Source organism: Bos grunniens, chromosome 10, assembly GCF_055505025.1.
Source record: "Bos grunniens cultivar Pamir isolate PY7600 chromosome 10, Bosgru_T2T1.0, whole genome shotgun sequence".
Lineage (NCBI taxonomy): Eukaryota > Metazoa > Chordata > Mammalia > Artiodactyla > Bovidae > Bos > Bos grunniens.
The window spans coordinates 73,936,173-73,963,348 of record NC_141174.1 but is presented as its reverse complement, the minus strand read 5'-3'; the positions used below and the strand labels follow the sequence as shown (position 1 = coordinate 73,963,348).

General features: G+C 41.3%; 1 protein-coding gene across 22 annotated transcripts in view; it reads left to right on the top strand.

Annotated features, from left to right (window-relative positions):
• The window catches only part of FMN1 (formin 1), a 497,211-nt gene that overhangs the window by 29,456 nt on the left and 440,579 nt on the right, over positions 1-27,176 (top strand). For 17 of the 22 annotated variants that reach the window (XR_015135041.1, XM_086322043.1, XM_086322036.1 and 14 more), the window contains one exon: positions 11,019-13,010. The exons of 3 other annotated variants lie outside the window; for them this stretch is intronic. Coding sequence is in view for 18 of the 19 variants with exons in the window: in XM_086322043.1 (XP_086178169.1) it covers positions 11,150-13,010 (1,861 nt within the window). In the remaining variant the exon portion in view is untranslated. The remainder of the gene's footprint in view (positions 1-11,018; positions 13,011-27,176) is intronic. 2 more of the 22 variants (XM_086322059.1, XM_086322060.1) reach the window with 2 other exon arrangements.

Sequence of the window (27,176 nt, the reverse complement as noted above, 5' to 3'; positions counted from 1 at the left end):
TTTCTTGGAGATCGTATAGCAGGCTGGAATTTATCTTTGTGTCATGAAGATTTAAAGAGGTAAGGGAGAGGTGAAGAAAAGATTCTCTGAAGTCTTTGGGGGGATCTTCAACCCTCACACCTTTTAGCACGTATGGGTATCAGAGTGGCTAGGTTCATGGATTAAAAAAACAAACAAACAGGGCTTTCCAGGTGGCTCATTGGTAAAGAATCTGCCTGCTAATGCAGGAGACACAGATTTGATCCCTGATCCAGGGAGATCCCAATGCCCCAGAGCAACTAAACCTGTGCGCCTTAACTATTGAACCTGTGCTCTAGAGCCCATGCTCAGCAGAAGAGAAGCCACTGCAGTGAGAAGCCTGGGCACTGCAGCTAGAGAGTATCCTTCACTTGCAGCTAAAGAAAAGCCCATGCAACAACGAAGACCTAGTACAACTAAAAATAAATAAGTAAAATTATTTTTAAAAATAATGAACTGTGAAATTCTAGATGTTCAAGCTGGATTTAGAAAAGGCAGAGGAACCAGAGATCAAATTGCCAACATCCGCTGGATCATGGAAAGAGCAAGAGAGTTCCAGAAAAACATCTACTTCCGCGTTATGGACTATGCTAAAGCCTTTAACTGTGTAGATCACAGATCCACAACAAACTGTGGAAAATTCTTAAGATGGGAATACCAGACCACCTGACCTGCCTACTGAGAAATCTATATGCAGGTCACGAAGCAACAGTTAGAACTGGACATGGAACAAAAGACTGGTTCCAAATAGGGAAAGGAGTACGTCAAGGCTGTATTATCACCCTGCTTATTTAACTTATATGCAGGGTACATCATGAGAAATGCTGGGCTGGATGAGGCACAAGCTGGAATCAAGATTGCCAGGAGAAATATTAATAACTTCAGATAAGCAGATGATACTACCGTTATGGCAGAAAGCAAAGAAGTACTAAAGAGCCTCTTGATGAAAGTGAAAGAGGAGAGTGAAAAAGTTGGCTTAAAATTCAACATTCAGAAAACTAAGATCATGGCATGTGGTCTCATCACTTCATGGCAAATAGATGGGGAAACAATGGAAACAGTGACAGACTTTCTTGGGCTCCAAAATCACTGCAGATGGTGACTGCAGCCATGAAATTAAAAGACACTTGCTCCTTGGAAGAAAAGTTATGACCAACTATTAAAAAGCAGAGTCATTACTTTGCTGAAAAAGGTCCATCTAGTCAAAGCTATGGTTTTTCCAGTAGTCATGTATGAATGTGAGAGTTGGACTATAAAGAAAGCTGAGTGCTGAAGAATTGATGCTTTTGATCTGTGGTGTTGGAGACTCTTAAGAGTCCCTTGGACTGCAAGGAGGTCCAATCAGTCCATCCTAAAGGAAATCAGTCCCGAATATTCATTGGAAGGACTGATGCTGAAGCTGAAACTGCAATATTTTGGCCACCTGCTATGAAGAGCTGACTCACTGGAAAAGACCCTGATGCTGGGAAAGATTGAAGATGGGAGAAGAAGGGGGCCACAGAGGATGAGATGGTTGGATGGCATCACTGATTCAATGGACATGAGTTTAAATAAACTCTGGGAGTTGGTGATAGACAGGGAAGCCTGGAGTGCTGCAGTCCATGGGGTCACAGAGTCAGATACGACTGAGTGACCGAACTGAACTGATTTTGTAAAAATTGCAAGAAGGAGCCATTTTTCTTACTCTTTGATTACCAGCTGTGACTTTGGCTAGAAATTTATTGACAAAAATAATTCTACTGAACAGAAGTTCGCCTCTATATAATTATTTCAGAGATTCTCCAGTATGTTATAATAAGGCCCAGCTTGGAATGCTTTTGGCTCTTAGTCAAATCAGAGTTTTAAAGGTAGAGGTTTTGCTTCTATAGAATAGTCTAGCATAGTGCTGTCCTTGTGACATTGTAGGAATACAAAGAAAATCATAAAATTGCAGTTTTTATGAAGAAAAAATTAAATGAGGTGATATATGTGTGCATGCATATATGCTCAGTCTTGTCCAACTCTTTAAGATCCTTTGGACTGTAACCTCCCAGGCTCCTCTGTCCATAGGATTTTTCAGGCAAGAATACTGGAGTGGGTTGCCATTCCCTTCTCCAGAGATCTTCCCAAGCTAGGGGTCAAACCTACATTTCCTGTATCTCCTGCATTGCAGCCAGATTCTTTACCAATTGAGCCATCGAGGGAAGGTGATATGTAAACTCTCTTACTTTCACTACTTTCTGCTTATCATTGTCTTTTCCTTTTAACTTAGACCTACTCTTTGACCATGAAATGATTTTCTTTCTTGTCAAGGCTTATCCTCCTCATTTATCCTCAAGCCCATGTCTTCATCCTTTGGGGCCTTCCTTCATCTATTGTTCCTTACTTTATCCCATCTTTCACTTGTATCATCAATAGCTCCCTCTTCACTACTACTTTTTTCTCAGCCTAAAAACATGCTCAAGTTTCCTCTGTCTTAAAAAAACAAAAACAAAAGTAACCACGAAGTCAAAGCCGTAATACTTGTACAGGTTATTATTTATTGCCTTCTCTTAACTATCTGCCTATCTCTTGCTTTTTGCAGTATATTTTGGTGTTCTATTACTTTGCTAAAACTACTATCTAAAGCTGTTCTTCTAATCTCCCCTTCTAGTTGGTTTCTTTTTCAGTTTCTTTGCAGAATTTTCTATTCTCCTGAGTTCCTCATTCTTGATGCTTTCTGATCTCTTTCTACTCTATTCTGTTCTGATATTACTGCTAGATTCATCTTTCTTAAGTTTAATCCTGGACATATTACTTTCCTGATCAAAACTCATCAGTGGTTTCTCATTTTTTTTATGAAGTTAGCATTAATTTCCTACCAATCTGGATTCATTTGTTTTTATGATGTGGCATCACTTCATACATCCTTATACACATCTAAAAAAGAAAGTCGTTTTTCCCTTTGTGCACGTTAGCAAGTTTCCCAGTCTTATATAATGCTTCTCCTCTTGTGTTTCCCTTTTCTTAATCTCTGCTTGTTGAGATCTTACCCTTTATGAGAGTTTCAAAAGCTTCTCCTGAAGGATTTTCTGATCCTGCAAATCTAATGTACTTTCTCCTTTCTTTGACCTCTGATTTTTTGTTTGATGTCTATTGAATGGATCTCTTTCTGCTTTGTATTGTAGTCATTTAGTTGTGACTCCTGTACTCCTACTCCCGCTGTGTTTAAATTCTTTGAAGAAAAATTCCTTCAGGGAGAGAAGAGCTAGGAAGCGGTTGCAGACCTACCCTTGTGTTTGTATCTTCTATCCGAAGAACAGTGACACTGCTCCAACCTAGGGTGGGTAGGAGGTGGACAGGCAGGCACTAAAGTGTCCAAAATCACATGGGAGAGACAGAATTCAGAACTACCTAGGCCTGAATGAGCAGTGGGAGGGACCAGTAACGGTATCCAAAAGCAGTAACTGTAGCTGAAGGACGACTCCCCAAGAGCCGCTGTGGTCTTTGTGAGTAGAGGACCCACCTGTTAGAAAGCCATGGTCTAGGAGGGAGGGAGCCAGGAAGTAGATATCCCGACCCTTTCCCCATTCTGCCTTCTAACCTGGTGCCACAGTGGCTAAACCTAGTGGTAGAGTGCAGGGGAGCTTGTTGATGTTGCTGCTGCTGCTGCTAAGTCGCTTCAGTCATGTCCGACTCTGTGCGACCCCATAGACGGCAGCCCACCAGGCTCCCCCGTCCCTGGGATTCTCCAGGCAAGAACTCTGGAGTGGGTTGCCATTTCCTTCTCCAATGCATGAAAGTGAAAAGTGAAAGTGAAGTCGCTCAGTCGTGTCCGACTCTTAGCAACCCCATGGACTGCAGCCCACCAGGCTCCCGTCCATGGGATTTTCCAGATGAGACTGAGTCCAAAAAAGTCAGTCTCCTGGTGCTTAAATTGGTGTGTAAAAGGACAGAGTGTGAATCTGTATGGAGAGGGACAATTTCCAGTTAAAAAATGGAAGTTATAGATAATCTATCTTGGTCATATCGGACTCAGATGGAGTCACAGGGCATGTCTGGGCCAATGACTGAGCAAAAAAAAGATTTTGCATTGGCATTTTAGGCCCAGAATCAATTAGGAAATCTACAGTAAACAGACAGAATGACTGCAGCTAATTCTTGGATCTAATTTTAGGCATTGGTGAAATAATGTCATGAGCATTGACTAGCATCTGCTAAAGGCAATAATTTCCTATTATGATGAGGCACAACAGATCTTTCCCTTTGGGGTAGAGAAAAATCATGTACTTGCTTACTGGAAAAAGAGTCAGGGAAGAAATCAGCCCAGCAGTGTTGTTTTGGAGAGACTGGCTGCCCGGAGTTTGCTAGAGGAAATGAAAGACCTGAAGACTTACCAGGGAACAAAGTGCTTTCACAGTGGGCACAAGCAGAGAAGGTCACTTGGTAGACCAGATTAAGATGTATAATTTAGTGTGTGGCATCTGCAGAGCTGCTGTGTTTTAGTCAAAGCAGAGTGAGGCAGTGCTGCTTGAAATAGGTCTATGAACTCAGCATGGAATTGTGTATAATCCCACTTCATAGTCCTTTCTTTATTTTTTTTAAATTTTATTTATTTTATTTTTGGCTACGCTGGGTCTTCGTTTTGCTTTGCAAAGGCTTTTTCTCGTTGCTGTAAGTGAGGGCTGTTCTTCGTTGTGGTGCACAGGCTTCTCACTGCAGTGACTTCTCGTGGTGGAGCTCAGGCTCTAGAGGGTGCAGTCTTCAGTAGTCATGGTACATGGGCTTAGATGCTCTGTGGCACGTGGGATCTTCTGAGACCGAACCCATGTTCTCTCCATTGGCAGGCGGATTCTTATCCACTGCACCACCAGGGAAGTCCCTTTCCTTGTATTTTGCCTTTTTTCTTTTTTCCACTCCTAAGACTTACAGTTCCTTTTCTCTGGCTTCTCAGATGGAAAATACATTAAATGATCCGACATTGTACTGTACTCTGACTTGTTAATGGATTGTCCCAGAGACGCTTTTGCCCTGCTCAGGAAGCCTTCTTTTGATGTGGAGCATCCTGGAGTGCTGAGGTTGAAGTTCATTTGTTCAAGGCAGACTTCTGCAAAAAGGAAGCAGTTTGTAGTTTTTTGGTCATCTTGTAGGTATCACCAAGTAGTATTTTTGGTTAGTGGATTGGAAGCTTAGAAATTAAATTTCTTGTGTTACAGAGGACCTAAAATTTGAAGGAAGAAAGAACATGAGGTATGTTTATCCAGATCCAGACACTGGCAGGGATGCTAGACTGATGGCTGAATTCTGATCGTCTGTTCTTGACTGAGAGAGGGAGATTTAGGGAGAACCACAGATAGTTACTCCATGCTCCAAAAGCAGTTCTATAATTATTCACTGATGATAGTAGGGGATGTACACAATGAGTTTTTTTGATAAAAATAATTTCAAACTGTGGAAGAGAATGGGGAAGTAAGTTTGAAAATGTTTGTATTTCTTTGCAACAATCTATCTTAAATTTGGATGTTCCAATGATTCTAAAATTCATCCTTGGACCAGAAAACATGAAATTATCTTTTCTTTTCCATGAGTTTCCTCTAAGATGCACTGTGGTTGCCAAATTCAAGCAAGTTGGATTGTCTTTGTGCCACTAGGATATCAAAACGTGTGTTCTTGTGCACTCAGTGGAAGTACTTGTTCTTTTCAACGAATTCTCCCTTATTATTAAACTATTGTTCTCAGTCCCTACCTTCCACTGCAGATAATGATTTTTGCCTGAAATTTTTTGTTAAATGATAAGGCCCAGAGAGAGAAGAAATAGGAACACCTTCTCTATGATCATTGGAAGCTCAGGAATTCTGAACACATGGTATGAACATTTAAATCTGGATTTGGACCCCCAGAATCTGGTAGAATAATATTTCATCTTGGAAGCAGCAACGCCTCTGTGACGCTAAAAAAAATTTTTTTTCAGGACTCTAAGAATGAAACTCTTCTCTTTGACAATTCATGGGGACTTCTTTTTGCCAAGTATCCTGCCATGCACCACAGCCAGTGTTGAGATCTATAACCTCAAAGTCACACCTTTCATTTTCTATGCCCTATGTTTTGATCCCTGGTTGAAATGGTCTCCATCATGGTATGATACCATGTGATTTTTACTATTTTTATGGTATTTCTCTGCAAAAGAAATGTAGTAAAGATAATTGTAGAGGAAAATGTAGCAGGTCTTTGAGAAGGGATGATAGATAAAGCTGAAACTAAGAATTTATGGATGCAACTGGATATGTGACTTCTGTTACTCTCAGAGAAGGGAGAAAGAAACTTTTGCCATTAATAGGATTGGGTTGGCCAAAAGTTCAATCTGTATTACAGGTTTTTCCATAACACCTTACCAATATTATGGAAACCCTATGGTTTAATATAGCTTTAGCTTCTGAGATGTGGGTTTTAGTTTGGCTACACTGATTGAAAGATTTAAATCTAGAGTTTATAAACTTACAATAAAAGCATAATAATTTAGACTACTGAACTTTAGTTTATTTAGATACAAAATTTGGGAGTTAACTTACTTCTTATCTCTTTCCAGCCTCTTTTGCAGTTTCTTTTTCCTCCGTTTATTCCTTTAATATCTGTGTTCCCAGTGCTATACTCTGTAACCGTTTCTCAGTCTGCATACTCTCCTTGAGTAACTTCATCCAAACCCATGACCCATCCAAACTCCATACTGTTTGCATCCTGGTTCTTTGTATTGCTGAGTAGTTTTGAGTTGCATCCTGAATATTTGGAATATTATACACTCTGAGTAATGTTTTCCCCTTTTCAGGCAGCCAACCTGGTTTAGTTCAAGCTGAAAGTTCCAATCAGTCTTCTGTTGGTTGTGGTTTTAATGTCAACATTCAGAGCTTTTTCAGTGTTCTTTGGGGCTTTCCCATGCACATGCTACCCAGTTGCACCTGTAGGAGGGTAGCATGCAGGATCCTAGTTTCCTGCTGTTGCTGCCAAGTCGCTTCAGCCGTGTCCGACTCTGTGCGACCCCATAGACGGCAGCCCACCAGGCTCTGCCATCCCTGGGATTCTCTAGGCAACTGGGGATCAAATTGGGACCCCAGCATTGAAAGAATGGAGTCTTAACCACTGAACCACCAGGGAAGTCCTGGAGCTCTATCTCTTAGTCCAAAGGTCTGTCTGTTAGTTTTTTGTTTATTTTCTTTCCCAAAGTCTTTTGAATGCTGCTTAGGATCAGGTCCCGGACTGTAGCCCACCAGGCTCCTCTGCCCATGGGATTCTCCAGGCAAGAATGCTAGAATGGGTTGCCATTTCCTTCTCCAGGGGATCTTCCAGACCCAGGGATCCAATCTGGGTCCCCCACATTGCAGGCAGATTCTTTACCATCTGAGCCACTAGGGAAGCCCTATAACTCTAGTCTTAGCCCTTGTTCGTCTTGTCTCCACTTTGCTTCTGCAGTGATCTTTCTATAATACAAATCTAAATAAGCAGCATGCCTTGCTTAGGATTCTTTAATGATTCGCTATGGCTCCTGGGATGTTCCGGCTCCTTAGCCTGTGTTCAGTACAGTCTTTTAACACACGTCTAGTCCCCAGTGCCCAGATTGGAGAAAATATAGTTTCCCAAGAGCATGGAACAAATTACTGTTTCTGTTTTTTTTTTCCCCTCTCTCTGTTCTGCGCCTCCCTGGCCTTAGACATGGGCACCAAAAAGAGCATTCTGTATTGAAATTTCTATGTGTAAGTGTTTTTTTTTTTTTTTTTTAAATAGTAGCTTTATGCCTTGAATTGTGGTTTTATTGCTATAAAATCCAATCTCATAATTTCCTAAAACTTGGCTTTAGTTTCCTAACCATGACTAATATACATAATACTAACCATGACATTTTCTCCATGTGTATAATCAAGACTTATAAAGACAAGGAGAAAAAAGTAGTTAACCCTATAAAAGAGCACTGTATGTCTATAATTTTCACAAAAGATACAGCCTTCATATGAGTCTGTTCATCTTTATTTTCTGTATTAGAATTTTTAAGAGTTCTACTTGACAGGTACAGTTGCAATGAGTTTCTGGTGCCCTGACCCTGAATTATATTGCTTAAGGGACAGCCTTAGAGAACAGCATTTTGTCTGATCAGACATGCCAAAACATGAGTTGTAAAAGTAGTGAGATATATTTGAAGAAATAATGTGAGTAATACCAAGCTAGCAAAATAAAGGAACTCTTCTATTCAAATTTCTTGAAAAATTAGTTCAGCATTAGAAGGCAGTGAATAAGGAGCCACTTTACCTACAAAGCCGTGAAATGACACAGATCTAGGTTTTATTCTTCCTTCTTTTGAGCCATATGGCCTTAGACCAGGTCCTTAATCTCTCTGAATTTTAATTTCTTCATCTGTAAAAGGGAAATATATTTGTTAAATGAGATAGCAAAATAAAAGTGTGCACACGTGTATATTCAATATATACATAAAATTCCCTCTCAGGGCATAGACTTTTAAAATAGGCAGTCATGGTTTCATCTGAAATCATAGCATGAACTTTGTGCTGCTACTTTGAACAGATTATGCTACTGCTGCTAAGTCGCTTCAGTCATGTCCGACTCTGTGTGACCGCAGAGACGGCAGCCCACCAGGCTCCCCCGTCCCTGGGATTCTCCAGGCAAGAACACTGGAGTGGGTTGCCATTTCCTTCTCCAACGCATGAAAGTGAAAAGTGAAAATGAAGTCGCTCAGTCGTTCCCGACTCTTAGCGACCCCATGGACTGCAGCCTACCAGGCTCCTCTGTCCATGGATTTTCCAGGCAAGAGTACTGGAGTGGGGTGCCATTGCCTTCTCCGTGAACAGATTATATATATATATTAAAAAAAAATTTGACTCTTCCCCTTCTCCCACATCACACACTTGTTCTAATCCAGGGAAATTGAGAGGGTAAGAACTAGAGGAGAGTGATGCTTGAAGGCAAGACAAGACCTTTCCCATCTTTGTGCAACTTAGAATAATAGCACTTCCACAGCTTCACTTCAGTTCTTTTGACAGTTCCTAAGTTGAACTCTCAATGCTCAGCATCATTAAGAGTGGGTATTGGCAGCTATGCAGTTGCTTTTATAACTGGTTGTTTATGACTGTTTTACCACTTCTGAATAAAAAAACCACCTCCAAAGGGTGTTCTTAGATATATTCAGAGAGTTTGTACTATTAAGTATTAAGAATCTATATACACGGGCACCTTTAAGAAAGGCCAGGAATGAACATTTTAGACAAGTTTTAGGCAGTGGCACCCCACTCCAGTACTCTTGCCTGGAAAATCCCATAGACGGAGGAGCCTGATAGGCTGCAGTCCATGGGGTCGCTGAGGGTCGGACACGACTGAGCGACTTCACTTTCACTTTTCACTTTCATGCATTGGAGAAGGAAATGGCAACCCACTCCAGTGTTCTTGCCTGGAGAATCCCAGGGACAGGGGAGCCTGGTGGGCTGCCGTCTCTGCGGTCACACAGAGTCAGACACGACTGAAGCGACTTAGCAGCAGCAGCAGCAGCAGCAGAGATATTATAGTTGAATGAGAACAATCCCATAGAAAGCCGTGAGAGAGGCAAGGCCTCAGCTGGCCTCCCATTTCTTCTTTGCTTCCTCTCTTCTTGCCCTTTAACCCCTATGAGTACCCCAAGTCCTTCTGGAACTTCTGGGTTGACCAGATGGTTACTTTTTTTCTTTTTACCTTCATTTTATCCTTCTTATTTTCATATGTCTTCAGTAAGGAGTCTCTGTTAAAAGGATCTTCCTCCTTTCTCTCTTCCTACACTCAAAATGTAGTTTTGTGTACCGACCTGAGATGTCACTGAAGATATCAATGGTTAATAAATGGTTATTGTGTTACCCTTCCCAGGGGATTTGTTTTTAAGCTTGGAAGTCCTGAAGACTGGGCAGTGCCTTCATTTGAAAATGAAGTATCATAATATAGAATTTTAAGCTCATGGTTGTGTGGAGGGATGTTAGCCAAAGAGATGCCCCTGGGATACTTCACATCACAGGAGAGAGCAGCTGCCTTCCCCATCAATGTGACATTTCAGCCACTTTGACGGTGAAGTCATTGATTGAAAGTCCATACAGGGCCAGCAATGGCTTACAGATTTTTCCTTTTTCTCTGCCATTCCATTTGACTTCAGATAGGCAAAAAGTAGGAAAACAAAAAAAACAAACAAAGAGAACCTGATTAAGATGCCTGAGTTACTTCTTTTAAATTTAAAATTAAGCATTTTCACTTTTAGCTCTTTTAGCAGAATTCATGAATTGTGTCCAGAAGAGACGTCAGATTTGTGGCTAATATCTTTCCTCCGTATTTCTTTAAGTTAAATAGAATGTGTGTTAGTTGCTTGTCATGTCTATTTGTGACCCCATGGACAGTAGCCCACCAGGTACTTTGTCCATGGGATTCTCCAAGCAAGAATACTGGAGTGGGTTGCCATTTCCTACTCTAGGGGATCTTCCTGACCCAGGGATGGAACCCAGGTCTCTTGCATTGCAGGCAGATTCTTTACCATCTGATCCATAATCTCAAATCTTAGAAGGTGCTTCTTGGGGAGTAAAAAGGTTTGACTCATTTTTGCAAAGTAACCTTCCAAATCTGAGTTACTAAAGTGGCTATGTTTTCTAAGGATCTCAAAGACCTCTCTCCTCAGGATTTCTGGGAGGTATGTTACCTCTGTTTTATAGAAGAACCTAAACAAAACCTTGAGAAGTTGAGAGACCTGCTTAGGGTATACATTAAGTTCCCACATAGGGCAAAGGAGCAAAGGGACTTTTGTCTTGGGGCTAATATTAGAGCATTCTCCTATTCTCAGCTGTAGAAAAGCTTTGCTAGTCAAGGGTGGGCTGGGAGCGGGGAAGAGGTTACAATCAGCCTTCTGGCTGATGTCTTGAGTTGATTGAGGTCAGTCAGAGAGGAAGGGTAAGACCAGTAATGCTTTGATTTCTGTCGGTATGTGATTCCTGCAGACTGTTAGACTAGCCACTTTCCTCCCGTTTCCCTCACAGGCAGTCTCGTTGCTGGAGATGACTGTCAGCTGCTTTCCCCACACTGCCACCATCACATGCCCCACCACTGAAGCCTCAGAAGCCTGACCACAGACCAGCATCTCCGAGGCATGAATAATTAGGTAGGCATAATGGAAGGCACTCACTGCACCCTCCAATTGCGTAAACCCATTACCGAACTCTGCTACATCAGCTTCTATCTTCCAAGGGGTGAAGTCAGAGGATTTTCGTACAAGGACACTGTAACTCTAGACAGAGCCAGTAAAGGGTTTCATAACTGCTACCAAGTCAGGGAGGGGTCCGACATCCACAGCCTCAGTCTGCAGCCGAACGAACATCCAGGCGACATCTTTTTCAAGCCGACTCCCACGAAAGACATTCTGACTGAGCTGTACAAACTCACTGCTGAAAGGGAGAGACTGCTGGCTGGTCTGCTGAGCTCAGACCACATCCTGGGGATTACGATGGGGAACCAGGAGGGGAAGCTGCCTGAACTCTCTGTGAGCCTGGCCTCCGAGGATGACTGTTTCCAGAGTGCTGGTGACTGGCTGGGGGAGCCCGCCGTGGGCTGTCTCAACAAGAGGAGCTCCCACAGGAACAAAAAGGCCCGGAGGTTTGGTGGAAGGAGAGAGAGCTTTGAGGGGCTCTCTCAAAGCTCCCTGCAGAAGAGGACAAGAAGAAAGGGGCATGGAGGACAGGAACTGGTTCCTCTGCTGGGGAAGGACCAGGTCTATTCCAGCAGTTCCCTTCCTCTCTCTCGAACAAGACCTCATCTTTGGCTTCTGGAGGAGAGAGGCAACTTGCTCCTCAATGGGGCGCTTACTTCATCCCTGCAGAGGAGAGAGAGATGCACCCTAGAGGTCCCCAGGACACTGGATGCTGACTCTGGCTCCGGAAGCATCAAGAAGCCTTCTGAAGATGCGGGGATGGGAAGAGGCGGGCTGCCCCCTGACTGCAGCTCCACGGAGCCAGGGGATGATAGAGCTAGAGAGCTGAAGAGAACCCCTCGCAGGCTGGTGCATCAGCAAACAGGCTTGAGTGAACGTCACAAGGAGCCTGAGAAAGAACCAGAGGCAGAGAGAGGCCGGAGAGCGAAGGCTGCTGAGTGGACTCACAGGAAGAAGCCTGTCTCCAGAGTGGTGGCCAGAGTCCAGGATCTGTCCACTCAGGTACAGCGAGTAGTCAAAACGCATCCTGAGGGTGAGGGAAAGATTGCCCCTGGCCTAGCAGCCCCAGCTGAGTTTATACCAGGCGCAGACTTGCTTACCCTCCCGGGAGCTGAGGCTGGAGCTTGGGGAGCCAGGGACCTGGACAAGGAACAGCAAAGGGACAGGTCATGGCAGCCATCAGCTGGGGAATGCCCCCCAGCCAGCACTGAGGGGGCTGTGAACAAGGTCCTCCTGAAGGTGATAGAGAGCGAGAAGTTAGATGATGCCGCTGAAGGCAAACGGCTGGGCTTTCCCTTTGGCACGATTGGCGCCCACACCCTCCCAGAAACCAGGAGCAGGAGGGGAGCTGGGCTTGGAAGAGGCAGCCGTAAAACCTTGTTTCTGGATCTGCCCCGTGGTGGCGTGGACCCTGGAAGTGATGAGAAAAGGCTGCCCCCACCAGCGCTGGCTGCTCTTGGCACAGTAATTAATAATTCAGCCTTTCCACCCAGCACGCGCAAACGCATGTCACCTGTTCCCTCACCTCTCTCTCCAAGGCTCCCCAGCCCTCAGCAGCATCACAGGATCCTCCGGCTCTCCTCACTGCCTGGAGAGGGGGAAGCCGCTCTTGATGACTCTCTTTCTGGAAGGAGCCGTGCTTTCTCTGGGTCCCTCTCTGCAGACACCTTGGAGCCACCATCCTCTGCCAAGGTCACGGAGACCAAAGGGGCCAGCTCGACCTCCCTCAGAGTGGGCCAACCTCGGTTGGTGCCCGGGGAACCTTTGGAAGAGACCTTGGGGCCCAGGAGGACCACAGCTCAGCCCCAGCACCAGTCACCTCCAGGTTAGTCCCGGTTTAAAATGCTTTACATGTGTTCACGGGCGACCCACAGGTAATCTGATTGTGCTATTCAGAGACTGGCTAATTAACAATGAATTGATATTCCTTGGCCAAGTCAATTCACCTTGTAACAGTACAGCTGGGAGTGTTATTAAGGAGTGTGGAGGTGGTGTTGACTTATGGGGTTAGGGGTGTAGTTGCTTCTAGAAGCAATATTTTGTAAATGCCTTAAATTTTTTCATTTGTTTTGGCATGCTCTAAAGCTGCCTCCATGGTTGCTGAACATAGGACTCTCAAAGGAAACAGGACTGGGCAGAAAGAGGTAGCAACTTGTCACTGCCTTTGATGCTAATTGGCCCCTTGACCTAAATTCTGCTCTTCACTCTGCTGGGGTAGCCTGGATTTGTTGGGATTCTCTAAGAGTGGAAGCATACTGTGTCTCTGCTCCTCTATTGTCAGAGGTCTCAGGGTTTGGTTTTGCTTCTTTATAGTGATCTCTTTTGTAAGTGGTCTAATTTTACGACAAAAACTTTTTTTTTAATACTAGAAGAGGGATGAATTCTTTCTAACTTGAAGAAACTTGGTTCAGATGTTCTGGTTTTTTTTTTAACTCTTTTTTTTATTTCTCAAATAAGCACAAAATAATGTTTATCCTGAAGTTATGTTTTATATATGAGTTTTTGCTGTTACTGGTATAACATCATGTCTTATGCAGAAGGTGCTAAAGAGCTAATTTGGCTTGTATGTTTCATGTGATTTAAAATTTTACATGAAAATAGTTCTGGTGGTTCTATAAGTGGGTTCAATAAGACCCCAAAAGACAGTTTATTAAGTGCCACTCCTGTATTCACACAATGTTCTGGTCCAGTGCGGCCAGGTGCTCAGGGTATTGCATGCCTTTGTGTAGGTAATAGGTTCTTTTTCAGTAGTCATTTCACAGCACATGGTCAATGCTTTGTTTAGGCTTGTAATGTAACATAGAGTCACTTAAAGGTTAGAGGAAACATCATGTGAAATTTCTGAGATAAAAATATCTATCTAGGAAGGAGGAATTTAAAAAGCTTCTGTTCATTTTGAACTCTTGCCATTTTTTAAATTTCTCTAAATCACTGATCCGGGGTGTGATTCTTTAAAGTGTAGTAAATGTTCTTCATTTTGTGTTTGTGGTATACTGCTCTTGGTTTGATGAAACTTGCTACTTCCTAATAGAACCAAACTGCTTCATCAGCAGAGTCGTAGAATTGTAGATTCTATGTAGATCATGTGTCATAGAACACTAGTGATGAAAATCCTTTCTCTGTGTGAATGCTGGAGCCTTTGAAATACTGGGAAAGGAAGCTCTCTGCAATTATTAGACAGAGACTTCTAGAGACTGGGCATGCAAGAGCCATCCCAACCCCAAAGGCTCTTTTTAAAAGTCACACTAAATCCTACGACTGGGTGTGCCACTTCTCCAGAAACTGCATTAAGTACACTGAACTTCAGTAAATGTCCCCCCATCCCAACTTAGAATTATCTTTTTATTTTGTTGTCCTTTTTCTATTAAAAAAAAAAGATATTATAAAAGTTCTATTGCATCTGGGTCAAGGTAGGCACACAGAGGACATTCAGTTTCTCTGATGACTGACCTTGAACTCACTGAAGGGCCAGTTCAACAGATGGTCACCCTTTCACAAGACCTCTCCATATGATTTCTCAGAACCATTCCCTTTTCTTTGGCCCCAGCCTTCTGCTGGGATCTTCACAGCACTTTAGGATCCAGTCATTAGAATCATGTGAATTCCTTGGCAGGAAGACTGCCTGTGCTTCTAACATTTTATTTAAAAAAGGCATTGGAAGGCAGAAAAATGGGAGCAGGAAAAACCTTGTTTTTCTGGCATGGGTAACTTCTCTTTTGCTGGGACCTTCCTCTGGGACATCCAAACATTGTTTCTTATCATCATCCTTCTTGAAAAGTGTGAAGGGAGGGAGTTCTCCAGATACTATTTTTAATCTGTATCTTGTGTTCCTGTCTCCTGGCTCCCATCAGTCCCCCTTCTCTGTGGCCATGAGTCCTCATTGTTCTATGGATCCTTCAGTGATTTTCAGCAGCTGGTGGGTCCACACAGGGAGAATTTTCCTGCTTCCAGCTGCCTTTGTGTTTCATTTCACTTCTACCTCCATATCCCAACGGAGGCCTCAGACAGCCCCACGTGAGGGTGGGTCATTCATTTACCATCAGCCAACAGTAGCCCTTTATCTGAGTCCAATTCCCACCTTTCTCCCACGTTAGCTATTAACCAAGTCAAGTTTATGGTCTGTAGACATGTATTTCCTGTGGAAATAGCATCTAGGCATTTAATTGAAGTGATGCGATTAAGGTTATTGAAAGTGCTTATTAACTACTCAAGTAAGAGATTAAGTCTGGCAAAATAATGAGATCTGTTTCCAGTTGGAGGGCTCTTTAGTGTTATGGGCAAGTAGTAATTCCCAGGAAAGACTGAAACCTGCTTCTCCTTCTCACAAGACCAGGCAGTGAAAGCCAACATTACCATCCACACAGGAAATAGCATGACCGCTCTTGGTCCAACTCCTCTTGGCTTTGTAATTTTCCTTACTTTTCATTCCCAGGTCTGTGCACAGGAATTTCTTGTCTGATGGTGATATGATCAAACAGAGAATATGCTAACAATGGATGGTGGCCAGATTTGTCTTCTGTGGTCCTCCTCTTCCCACACCCTCATCCTCCCCTCACTCCCACCCTGGTTTTATGGAAACTGCTGTATGTTATGTTCCCAAGCCTTTGTGGAATGTAATATTTTCTCAAGCCTGAGGGACTCTAGTTGTGTTGACCTGCATAGTGATATCCTTGGAGCCAGGATTCCCTTCTGTTTTTCTGGCCTTCTTTTACCTTTGATCTGAAATAGACCCTTTTAATGCCGGAAGAATCACATGGAACTTGGGTTACCATACTCAGGAAGATCCCCAGTGCTGCAGTGCTCTGCTCAGCAATCTCATGATCTTTCTCCTTTGAAGTTACTGAGGTGGTGATGGAGCCACATGCCCCAGGCATAGTTCCTTTTGATATTGTGAATCATTTGACCAGTGTTTGTGCCCGTCAGAAGATGTAATTAATGTCAACTGATTAAGGATTGAGAGGCATATTTATAGTAGATTTTGTTGTATCTAATGCTACTGTCAAAGCTTTGATTTCTTTTTGGACAACATTATGGGAAGTAGATATCAATTCCCCCTGTATTGATATTGAGGTTTGATAAATCCCAATAAAATTTTTAAGAAGCTCCACAACACTAATGGCTATATCCAGCCATTGAAGCTGACTACTAAAAGTATGTAACACATAGAAAATGATCTGTAATTTATGTTGACAGAAAGTAAGATCAGGGCTTCCCTAGTGGCTCAGTGGTAAAGAATCTGCCTGCCAGTGAAGGAGACACAGGTTTGATCCCTGATCTGGGAAGGTTCCACGTATGATTGAAACTATATGTAACTTTGACCTACCAACCCTGTTTTAGGACTTTAGATCACAGAAATAGATGCACTAGTAAGAATATATGTATAAGGTTGTTTATTGCAACCTTGTGTGTAGTAGCCAAAGCAGCTGGAAAGAAAAATGGAGTGTCAATCAATAGAGAAATGGCTACATAAATTTAAATATATTTAATCTCTAAAGAATGGAACTAGATATTTAGCAAGTTGAAAAATAAGGTAGAGTATGCTCTGTTTTTCTAAAGACAACAAATCACACTCCTTTCTATATCTGAGTATATATGTTTGATATGGGTTTGAATATCATGGAAACAGTGTAAAGAAAGATAGTCCAAGGTGTTCACATTCTTTATCTAAGGGCAAGGCAAGGTGAAGGTGAGTGAGGGGAAGGGGAAGGAACCAGAAGTCCTGAGGAAGAGCATTGACTTTTCTTTACATGTTTTAACACTGGTTGTAATGAATGTGTCACTTTCATGATTTTTAGAGTTGTTGTTGTTCAGTTGCTAAGTAGTGTCTGACTCTGTGACCCCATGAACTGCAGCATGCCAGGCTTCCCTGTCGTTCACTATCTCCCTAGGTTTGCTCAAACTCATGTTCTTTGAGTCAGTGATGCCATCCACCATCTCATCCTCTATTACCTTCTCTTCCTTCTGCTCTCAATCTTTCCCAGCATCAGGTTCTTTTCCAGTGAGTCAGCTCTTCACATTAGGTGGCCAGATTATTGGAGCTTCTGCTTCTGCATCAGTCTTTCTATTGAATATTCGGGGTTGATTTCCTTTATGATTGACTGATTTGATCTCCTTGCTGTCCAAGGGACTCTCACGAGTTTTCTCCAGCACCACAGTTCGAAAGTATCAGTTCTTTGGTGCTCAGTCTTGTTTATGGTCCAACTCTCTGGAAAAAACATAGCTTTGGCTATATGGATCTTTGCTGGCAAAGTGATGTCTGTGTGTGTGTGTGTTTTTTTTTTTAATTTATTTTTTTATTGAAAGATAGTTGTTTTACAGAATTTTCTTGTTTTCTATCAAACCTCAACATGAATCAGCCATAGGTATACATATATTCCCTCCCTGTTCAACTTCCCTCCCATCTCCCTTCCCATCCCACCCCTCTAGGTTGACACAGAGCCCCTGTTTGAGTTTCCCAAGCCATACAGCAAATTCCCATTGGCTATCTATTTTACATATGGTAATGTAAGTTTCCATGTTATTCTTTCCATACATCTCACCCTCTCCTCCCCTCTCCCCATGTCCATAAGTCTATTCTCTATGTCTTTTTCTCCATTTCTGCCCTGTAAATAAATTCTTCAGTACTATTTTTCTATATTCCATATATGTGCATTAGAATACAATATTTATCTTTCTCTTTCTGACTCACTTTATTCTGTATAATAGGTTCTAGGTTCATCTACCTCATCAGAACTGACTCAAATGTGTTACCTTTTATGGCTGAGTAATATTACATTGTGTATATGTACCACAAATTCTTTATCCATTCATCTGTCCATGGACATTTAGGTTGCTTCCATGTTCTAGCTATTATAAATAGTGCTGCAGTGAACAATAGAATACTTGGTTTCCTAAGGGTATATGCCTAGGAGTGGGATTGCTGGGTCAAAGAGTCGGACACGACTGAGCAACTGATCTGATCTGATCTGATCTGATGGTGGTTTTATTCCTAGTTTCCTAGGAATTCCTAGACGGAGATTCCATTACCGTCTTCCATAGTGGTTGTATCAATTTACATTCCCACCAACAGTGCAAGAGCATTCCCTTTTCTCCACACCCTCTCCAGCATTTATTGTTTGTAGACTTTTTGATGATGGCCATTCTGACTGGTGTGAGGTGATATCTCATTGTGGTTTTGATTTGCATTTCTCTAATAATGAGTGATGTTGGGTATCTTTTCATGTGTTTGTTAGCCATCTGTATATCTTCTTTGGAGAAATGTCTGTTTTTCCCACATTTTGATTGGGTTGTTTGTTTTTCTAGTATTGAGCTGTATGAGCTGCTTGTATATTTTGAAAATTAATCCTTTGTCAGTTGTTTCATTTGCTATTTTTTTCTCCCATTCTGAGGGTTGTCTTTTCACCTTGCTTATAGTTTCCTTTGCTGTGCAAAAACTTTTAAGTTTAATCAGGTCCCACTTGTTTACTTTTGTTTTTATTTCCATTACTCTGGGACATGGGTCATAGAGGATCTTGCATTGATTTATGTCATCAAGGGTTCTGCCTATGGTTTCCTCTAAGAGTTTTATAGTTTCTGGGCTTACATTTAGGTCTTTAATCCATTTTGAGATTATCTTTGACTATGATGTTAGAAAGTGTTCTAATTTCATTTTTTATGCTTTTTTAAAAAAATTTACAATATTGTATTGGTTTTGCCATACATTCTTTTACATGTAGCTGTCCAGTTTTCCCAGCACCATTTACTGAAGATGCTATCTTTGCCCCATTGTATATTCTTGCCTCCTTTGTCAAAAATATGGTACCCATAGGTGCATGGGTTTATTTCTGGGCTTTCTATCTTATTCCATTGGCCTATATTTCTGTTTTAGTACAAATACCATACTGTCTTGGTGACTGTAGCTGTGTAGTATAATCCGAAGTCAGGAAGGTTGATTCCTCCAGCTCCATTCTTCTTTCTCAAGACTCTTTTGGCTATTTGGGGTCTTTTGTGTTTCCATATGAATTGTGTAATTTTTGTTCTAGTTCTGTGAAAAATGCCATTGGTAATTTGGTAGGGATTGCACTGAATCTGTAGATTGCATTTGGTAGTATAGTCATTTTCACAATATTGATTCTTCCTACCCAGGAACATGGACTAGCTCTCCATCTGTTTATGTCATCTTTAATTTCTTTCATCAGTGTCTTATAATTTTCTGTGTATAGTTCTTTTGTCTCCTTAGGTAAGTTTATTCCTAGATATTTAATTCTTTTTGTTGCAATGGTGAATGGGATTGATTCCTTAATTTCTCTTTCTGATTTTTCATTGTTAGTGTATAGAAATGCAAGTGATTTCTGTGTATTGATTTTATATCCTGCAACTTTGCTAAATTCACCGATTAGCTCTAGCAATTTTCTGACACTATCTTTAGGGTTTTCTATGTACAATACCATGTACAGTATCTGCAAACAATGAGAGCTGTACTTCTTCTTTTCCAATCTGGATTCATTTCTTTTTCTTCTCTGATTGCTGTAGCTAGGACTTCCAGAACTATGTTGAGTAATAATGGTGAAAGTAGACACCCTTGTCTTGTTCCTGATCTTAGGGGGAGTGCTATCAGTTTTTCACCATTGAGAATAATGTTTGCTGTGGTCTTCTCATATATGGCCTTTACTATGTTGAGGTAGGTTCCTTCTATGCCCATTTTTTGAAGACTTTTAATCATAAATAGGTGCTGAATTTTGTCAAAGGCTTTTTCTGCATCTATTAAGATTATCATATGGCTCTTATCTTTCAATTTAATATGGTGTATCACATTGATTGATTTGCATATATTGAAGAATCCTTGCATCCCTGGAATAAACTCAACTTGGTCATGGTGTATGAGCTTTTTGATGTGTTGCTGAATTTTGTTTGCTGAAATTTTGTTGAAGATTTTTGCATCTATGTTCATCAGTGATATTGGCCTGTAGTTTTCTTTTTTTGTGTTGTCTTTGTCTGGTTTTGGTATCAGGGTGATGGTGGCCTCATAGAATGTTTGGTAGTGTTTGGTAGTGTTCCTTCCTCTGCAATTTTTTGAAGAGTTTTAGAAGGATAGGCATTAACTCTTCTCTAAATGTTTGATAGAATTCTCCTGTGAAGCCATCTGGTCCCGGGCTTTTGTTTTTTGGGAGATTTTTGATCACAGCTTCAATTTCAGTGCTTGTAATTGGGTTGTTCATAATTTCTATTTCTTCCTGGTTCCATCTTGGATGATTGAACTTTTCCAAGAATCTGTCTATTTCTTCCAGGTTATTCATTTTATTGCCATATAATTGTTCATAATAGTCTCTTATAATCCTTTGTATTTCTGCATTGTCTGTTGTAACCTCTCCTTTTTCATTTCTAATTTTGTTGATTTGATTGTTCTCTTTTTTTCTTGAGTCTAGCTAAAGGCTTGTCAAATTTGTTTATCTTCTCAAACTACCAGCTTTTAGTTTTATCAATCTTTACTATTGTTTCTTTCGTTTCTTTTTCATTTATTTCTGCTCAGATATTTATGATTTCTTTCCTTCTACTAATTTTGGGGGGTTTTTGTTCTTTGTTTTCCAGTTGTTTTAGGTGTAAAGTTAGGTTGTCTATTCGATGTTTCTCTTGTTTCTTGAGGTAGGATTGTATTGCTATAAGAAGTTGTCGTGTTTTCATTGTCATTTGCTTCTAGAAATTTTTTAATTTCCCTTTTGATTTCTTCAGTAACCTGTTGGTTATTTAGAAACGTGTTGTTTAATCTCCATGCGTTTGTGTTTCTTACAGTTTTTTTCTTGTAATTGATATCTAGTCTCATTGAGTTGTGGTTGGAGAAGATGCTTGATAATGATTTCAATTTTCTTAAATTTATTGAGGTTTGATTTGTGACCCAAGATGTGGCCTATCCTGGGGAATGTTCCATGTGCACTTGAGAAGAAGGTGTATTCTTCTGCATTTGGATGGAATGTCCTGGAGATGTCAATGAAATCCATTTCATCTAATGTATCATTTAAGACTTGTATTTCCTGATTAATTTTCTGTTTTGATGATCTGTCCATTGGTGTAAGTGGGTGTTAAAGTCTCCTACTATTATTGTGTTGATGTCTCTGTTTTTAATATTCTGTCTAGGTTTGTCTAGCTTTTCTTCCAAGGAGCAACCATCTTTTAATTTCATGGCTGCAGTCACTGTTCACAGTGATTTTGGAGCCCAAGAAAATAAAATCTGTCACTGTTACAATTTTTAAAGTGTTACTGAACTAATTTTTAAAGAAAAATATACACCACCTATAGGGGTTGTGTGTGTGTATGTATGTTTTGGGGTGAGTGGTGAAGCTATACCACAATTTTCTGTGTCTTCCCCATGTTCTTTAAAGAAGCAAGAAGCTCAGTATTGAGGTTAGAGCACTGTTACAAAGGAATATGCAGGTTGCTAGTGAGCTATGACAGCCATGCTCCAGAAGGACTAGTCAGGAAAGCAGGATTAGATGAAAGGGAGCAATATCCAGAAACCAAGAGAAGAAGAAAGTTCAGAAAGGCTACTGAATCTCCTACACTGTTGGTTGGAATGTAAGCTTGTGCAGCCACTGTGGAAATACTATAGAGGTTCCTCAATTCAGTTCAGTTCAGTTGTTCAGTTGTGTCCGACTCTTTGAGACCCCATGTTCTGCAGCACGCCAGGCTTCCCTGTCCATCACCAACTCCCGGAACTTGCTTAAACTCATGTCCATCAAGTTGGTCATGCTATCCAACGATCTCATCCTTTGTCATCCCCTGCTCCTCCTGCCTTCAGTCTTTCTCAGCATCGGGGTCTTTTCCAATGAGTCAGTTCTTAGAATCAGGTGGCCAAAATACTGGAGCTTCAGCGTCAGCATCAGTCCTTCCAATAAATGTTCAGGACTGATATCCTTTAGAATGGACTGGTTGGATCTCCTTGCAGTCCAAGGGACTCTCAAGTCCAAGTCTTCTCCATCACCACAGTTCAAAAGCATCAATTCTTTGGTGATCAGCTTTCTTTATGGACCGACTCTCACATCCATAATGACTACTGGAAAAACCATAGCTTTGACTAGACAGACCTTTGTCGGCAAAGTAATGTCTCTGTTTTTTAATATGCTGTCTAGTTTTTTCATAGCTTTTCTTCCAAGGAGCAAGCGTCTTTTAGTTTCATGACTGCAGTCTCCATCGGCAGTGATTTTGGAACCCCCCAAAATAAAATCTATCACTGCTTCCATTGCTTCTCCATCTATTTGCCATGAAGTGATGGTGCTGGATGCCATGATCTTTGTTTTTTGAATGTTGAGTTTCAAGCCAGAGGTTCCTCACAAACCCAAAACTAGATTTGTTGTATGATCCAGCAGTCTCACTCCTGGGTATATATCTGCACAAAACTGTAACTCAAAAAGATAAATGCATCCCTGTGTTCATAGCAGCAGTATTTGCAGTAGCCAGGACATGGAAACATGCTAAATGTCCATTGACAAAGGGATGGATAAAGAAGATGTGGTATGTATATGCAATGGAATACCTTTCAGTCATAAAAATGAATTAAATAATGCTATTTGCAGCAACATGGATGGACCTAGATTTTATCATATTAAGTGAAGTAAATCAGAAAGAAACAAAATACCATATGACATAACTTATATGTAGAATCTAAAATATGACATAAATGAAGTTATTTAAGAAACAGAAACAGACCCACAGATATAGAGAACAGACTTGTGGTTGCCAAAGGGGAGGTAGGGTAGAAGAGGGATGGCTTGGGAGTTTGGGATTAGTAGGTGCAAACTAGTATATATAGACTGGGTAAACAATGAAGACCTATTGTATAGCACAAGGAACTATATTCAGTATCCTGTAATAAACCATAATGGAAAAGAATGTATATATGTACATCATATATATATATATATATATACACACATATATATAATATCTTCCCCAATTATCATATATATATATATGAAAAAATGTATATATATGTGTGACTGATCACTTTGCTGTACATCAGTAATTAACACAACATTGTAAATCAACTATATTTCAATAAAATTAACTTTTTAAAAAAGAAAGTCTTCTGGGTTAGACAGGGTCCTGCTGCTGCTGCTGCTGGTGCTAAGTTGCTTCAGTCGTGTCCGACTCTGTGTAACCCCATAGACAGCAGCCCACCAGGCTCCCCCATCCCTGGGATTCTCCAGGCAAGAACACTGGAGTGGGTTGCCATGGGTTGCCATTTCCTTAACAGGGAACAAATACCCAGGCCTGAAGGAGCAAAGGAAGTGGGGATCAATGGAACTCAAACAGGGGAGCTTAAAGGGGAGGACCACATGACAGGGATGGTATTCTGTTGTGGAGGTACTTAGCAGAGAGGAAGCTGTGGAATAAATACCATGGCCTCACTCTCTGTTGGACTTCTGCCTGAACATCCTCCAAGTGAACCACCCAGAGGGCAGAGTGTAAGAAGTGGGTGGGTGTCTCCAAGCTCAGCCTTCCAGGGCCCACGGAAGAATGGAGAAGGGTCCGAGTCGATCTGGAGGGGCAAATGAGAGACAAGAGGATGCAGATAGGCTGCACCATGAAGACTAGGAAATGCAGAAAAATAGAGTGGAATTTTAAAAGGGGAACAGGATGAAAAAGAATGTGTGTGTGTGTGTGTGTGGTGTGTTTTGATATAGAACCATGGTTATCTTGATAATAAGTGATTATTACAGCATTTCATTCCTTTGTCATATGACTGTTCTACCTCTAAAGTACAAACTGCTGCTGCTGCTAAGTCGCTTCAGTCGTGTCCGACTCTTTGCGACCCCAAAGACGGCAGCCCACCAGGCTCCCCCACCCCTGGGATTCTCCAGGCAATAACACTGGAGTGGGTTGCCATTTCCTTCTGCAATAAAGTACAAACTAGAGGAAGTGAAAGAAATAATTGAAAGATTTTGTGATTCAGTTTTCTGTCTGTGGATTGAGAAAAAATCATCTAGGTTTTAAAAAACAAAACTCTTATATTTAACATCAATTGATAGCCCATTGTGCTTGATTGCTTTCTGTGAAAAGCACAAAAAGAATTTTAAAATATCTTCCCCAATTATCTCAAGTTAAGAATAGCTAATAGCATATGAAATATGAAATGGATTTTCTACTAATGAATAATTTGTATTTTGAGGTCAGTTTCCTTGTAAAATAAATGCTGAGTGTTTCTCTCATTTAAGTTCTGTCTTTTGAAAAAGAATAAGTTTCAAAAGCCAAGACCATGACCACGATCTGATGTTTTAAAACCTCAAGCTAGTTCTATATATGTGAATTTTTTTTTCCAAATTAAAGTCCAATTGTGCTTTGAGGATAGCACCTTCTGTGGAGTTGTTTTTCACTTGTCTCTTTTCTATTCTTGGAGTCAGAGCACAATATTTAAAGCATGGGTGGCAATCTGTGGCCCTACCTAGGCCTTATCCATCTAAAGTCATTCCTAAGATTTAGAAATGGAAGCATTAATAATGTGATGAAAAGTTACAGCTGCTGAAAAATCTTTATAAATAAATAGACACTAAATTTTGAAGAAAATTTTCTTTCTTCTGCCCTTTCTTTCTTTTTTCCTCTTTCTTTCTCTCTCTCTTTCTTCCTTCCTTCCCTCCCTCCCTCCCTTCCTTCCTTCCTTTTAATAACTCAACCATACTATTTCATAACATCATTGGTTGTGGGATATAAAATACTCAAATTTTTAAAGTTATAATTGGATTAGAAGCATTTTTATCAAATTGATAAAGCAGAATTCTGAATACTGAGATTCTGTGTTTTATTTCATTCCTCATGGGCTCTTCTGGAAGAGGGTATGTTTTGAAAACTGTGAAGACTACTCTGGGCCACTCTCTCCCTCTTGATGGCTTTTATCAAGTAAATGACTGTTAGTGGCCATCTTCTTTCATCAAATTCCTCATTATGTACAAGAAAGCAGCTTCTGTTAGATAGTTCTTGAATGTACTTAAATCCGTATTTAGTACATTTTTGTGGTCTTGGGGCTGTGATATTAGGCCACACCATCCTCCTGGAGTTCCTCTATGTGGCCTGGCAGCTCAGCCTCCTGCCACAGCAAGTTCTGGAGTTCCTTCCTTCTCTCATTCCTGGATTGTTCCACTGCATTGAACCCGATGCTTTTTATCTGGCCCAGAGCTTTCCAGGACAGAACTAGAGTTAGGATTCAGATATGTATAGGATGGAGAGGGACTTGTGGGAACCTTGAAGGTTATTGAACCATAGGGAGGAACAGTGGACGAGAAAACAAGTCTGGACCAAAAGTCTGTGTATAGACATTTCCTCGTTCTCCTGGGCTTCCCTGGTGGCTCAGAGGTTAACGTCTGCCTGCAATGCGGTAGACCTGGGTTTGATCCCTGAATCGGGAAGATCCCTTGGAGAAGGAAATGGCAACGCACTCCAGTATTCTTGCCTGGAGAATCCCATGGACAGAGGAGCCTGGTGGGATACAGTCCCACAAGGTCGCAAAGAGTCGGACACGACTGAGCGACTCCACTTTCACTATACTCTAGGAAGAAGGAGCTTTACCATGAAGGGAATGAAGAACTTTGAAATCAGGAGCCCAGCAGTTTCGCAGTATGGAAGAGCTATTCAAGAGAAGCAGAAAGTTTTTTGTTTTAAATATTTATTTTATGGAAGTATAGTTGATTTATAATGTTATGTTCATTTCTGCTTTGAAAAATGCAGAGTGATTCAGTTATTCATATGCATATTCTTTTTCATATTCATTTCCATTATGGTTTATCATAGGATATTGAATATAGTTCCCTGTACTACAGAGTAGGACCTTGTGGTTAATCCATTCTGTGTACAATAGTTTGCATCTGCTATTCCCTAACTCCCAGTTCTGCCCTCCCCCCACTTACCTACCAGCAACCACAACTTTGTTTTCTATGAGTCTAAAGAGAGGAAGAAACTTTCTTGCTGGCCAGAAGCAGGGTAAAGCCCCAGCCTCGTGTCAACTCTTTATGACCCCAGGAATTGCACCACACCAGGTTCCCTGTCCTTCACCATCTATCTCCTGAATTTTGATCAAACTCATGTCCATTGAGTCAGTGATGCTATCCAACCATCTCATCCTCTGTCATCCCCTTCTCCTGCCTTCAGTCTTTCCCAGCATCAGGGTCTTTTCCAATGAACTGGCTCTTTGCATCAGGTCCCCAAAGTATTGGAGCTTCAGCTTCAGCATCAGTCTTTCTAATGAGTATTCAGGGTTGATTTCCTTTAGGATTGACTGGTTTGATCTCTTTTCAGTCCAAGGGACTCTCAAGAGTCTTCTCCAACACCACAGCTCAAAAGGATCAATTCTTCAGCACTCAACCTTCTTGGTCCAACTCTCAAACCCATACATGACTACTGGAAAAATCATAGCTTTGATTATACGGACCTTTGTCAGCAAAGTGATGTCTCTGCTTTTTAATACACTGTCTAGGTTTGTCCTAACTTCTTCCAAGGAGCAAGCATCTTTTAATTTCATGGCCTCCATGGTCCCAAGTTATTAGCTATCCAAAGGCACTAGAGTGACAGAGCAACAGAGCAGAAGGGTGGCAAGGGCAGTAGGCCCCCACATACAGAGATCTTGAGGGACCTCTGGAGGGCATAACTGGAGAGGAAGGTCCTAAGGAAAGACGGGGCTTCATGCCAACCAAGTGAGGAAAAGCTTCAGACATGGAGGTTCAGATGTTTTGTGCAGCATATGACACAGTCTTACTCTGAGGCAATAAGTTGGATCATCCAGGATTCACACATTTTTCCTAAGATATTCCGATGTGGGGTTTTTGTCTGTTTGAAACCTAAGTTAAAGTTTTGAGGTGGAATTTTGCATTTGGAGGGAGAAACCCCCAATAATCCTATGGCTGATGAAAGTTGTTGATTTCCAGTTTAGCCCAGAGAAATTGCGGAGAGAGTAAATACCACATGAGGCTTGAGTCTACGCATGGTCTCCTCCCCAGGATTCAGACAAGTCTGGGCATGTCCAAATAATCAG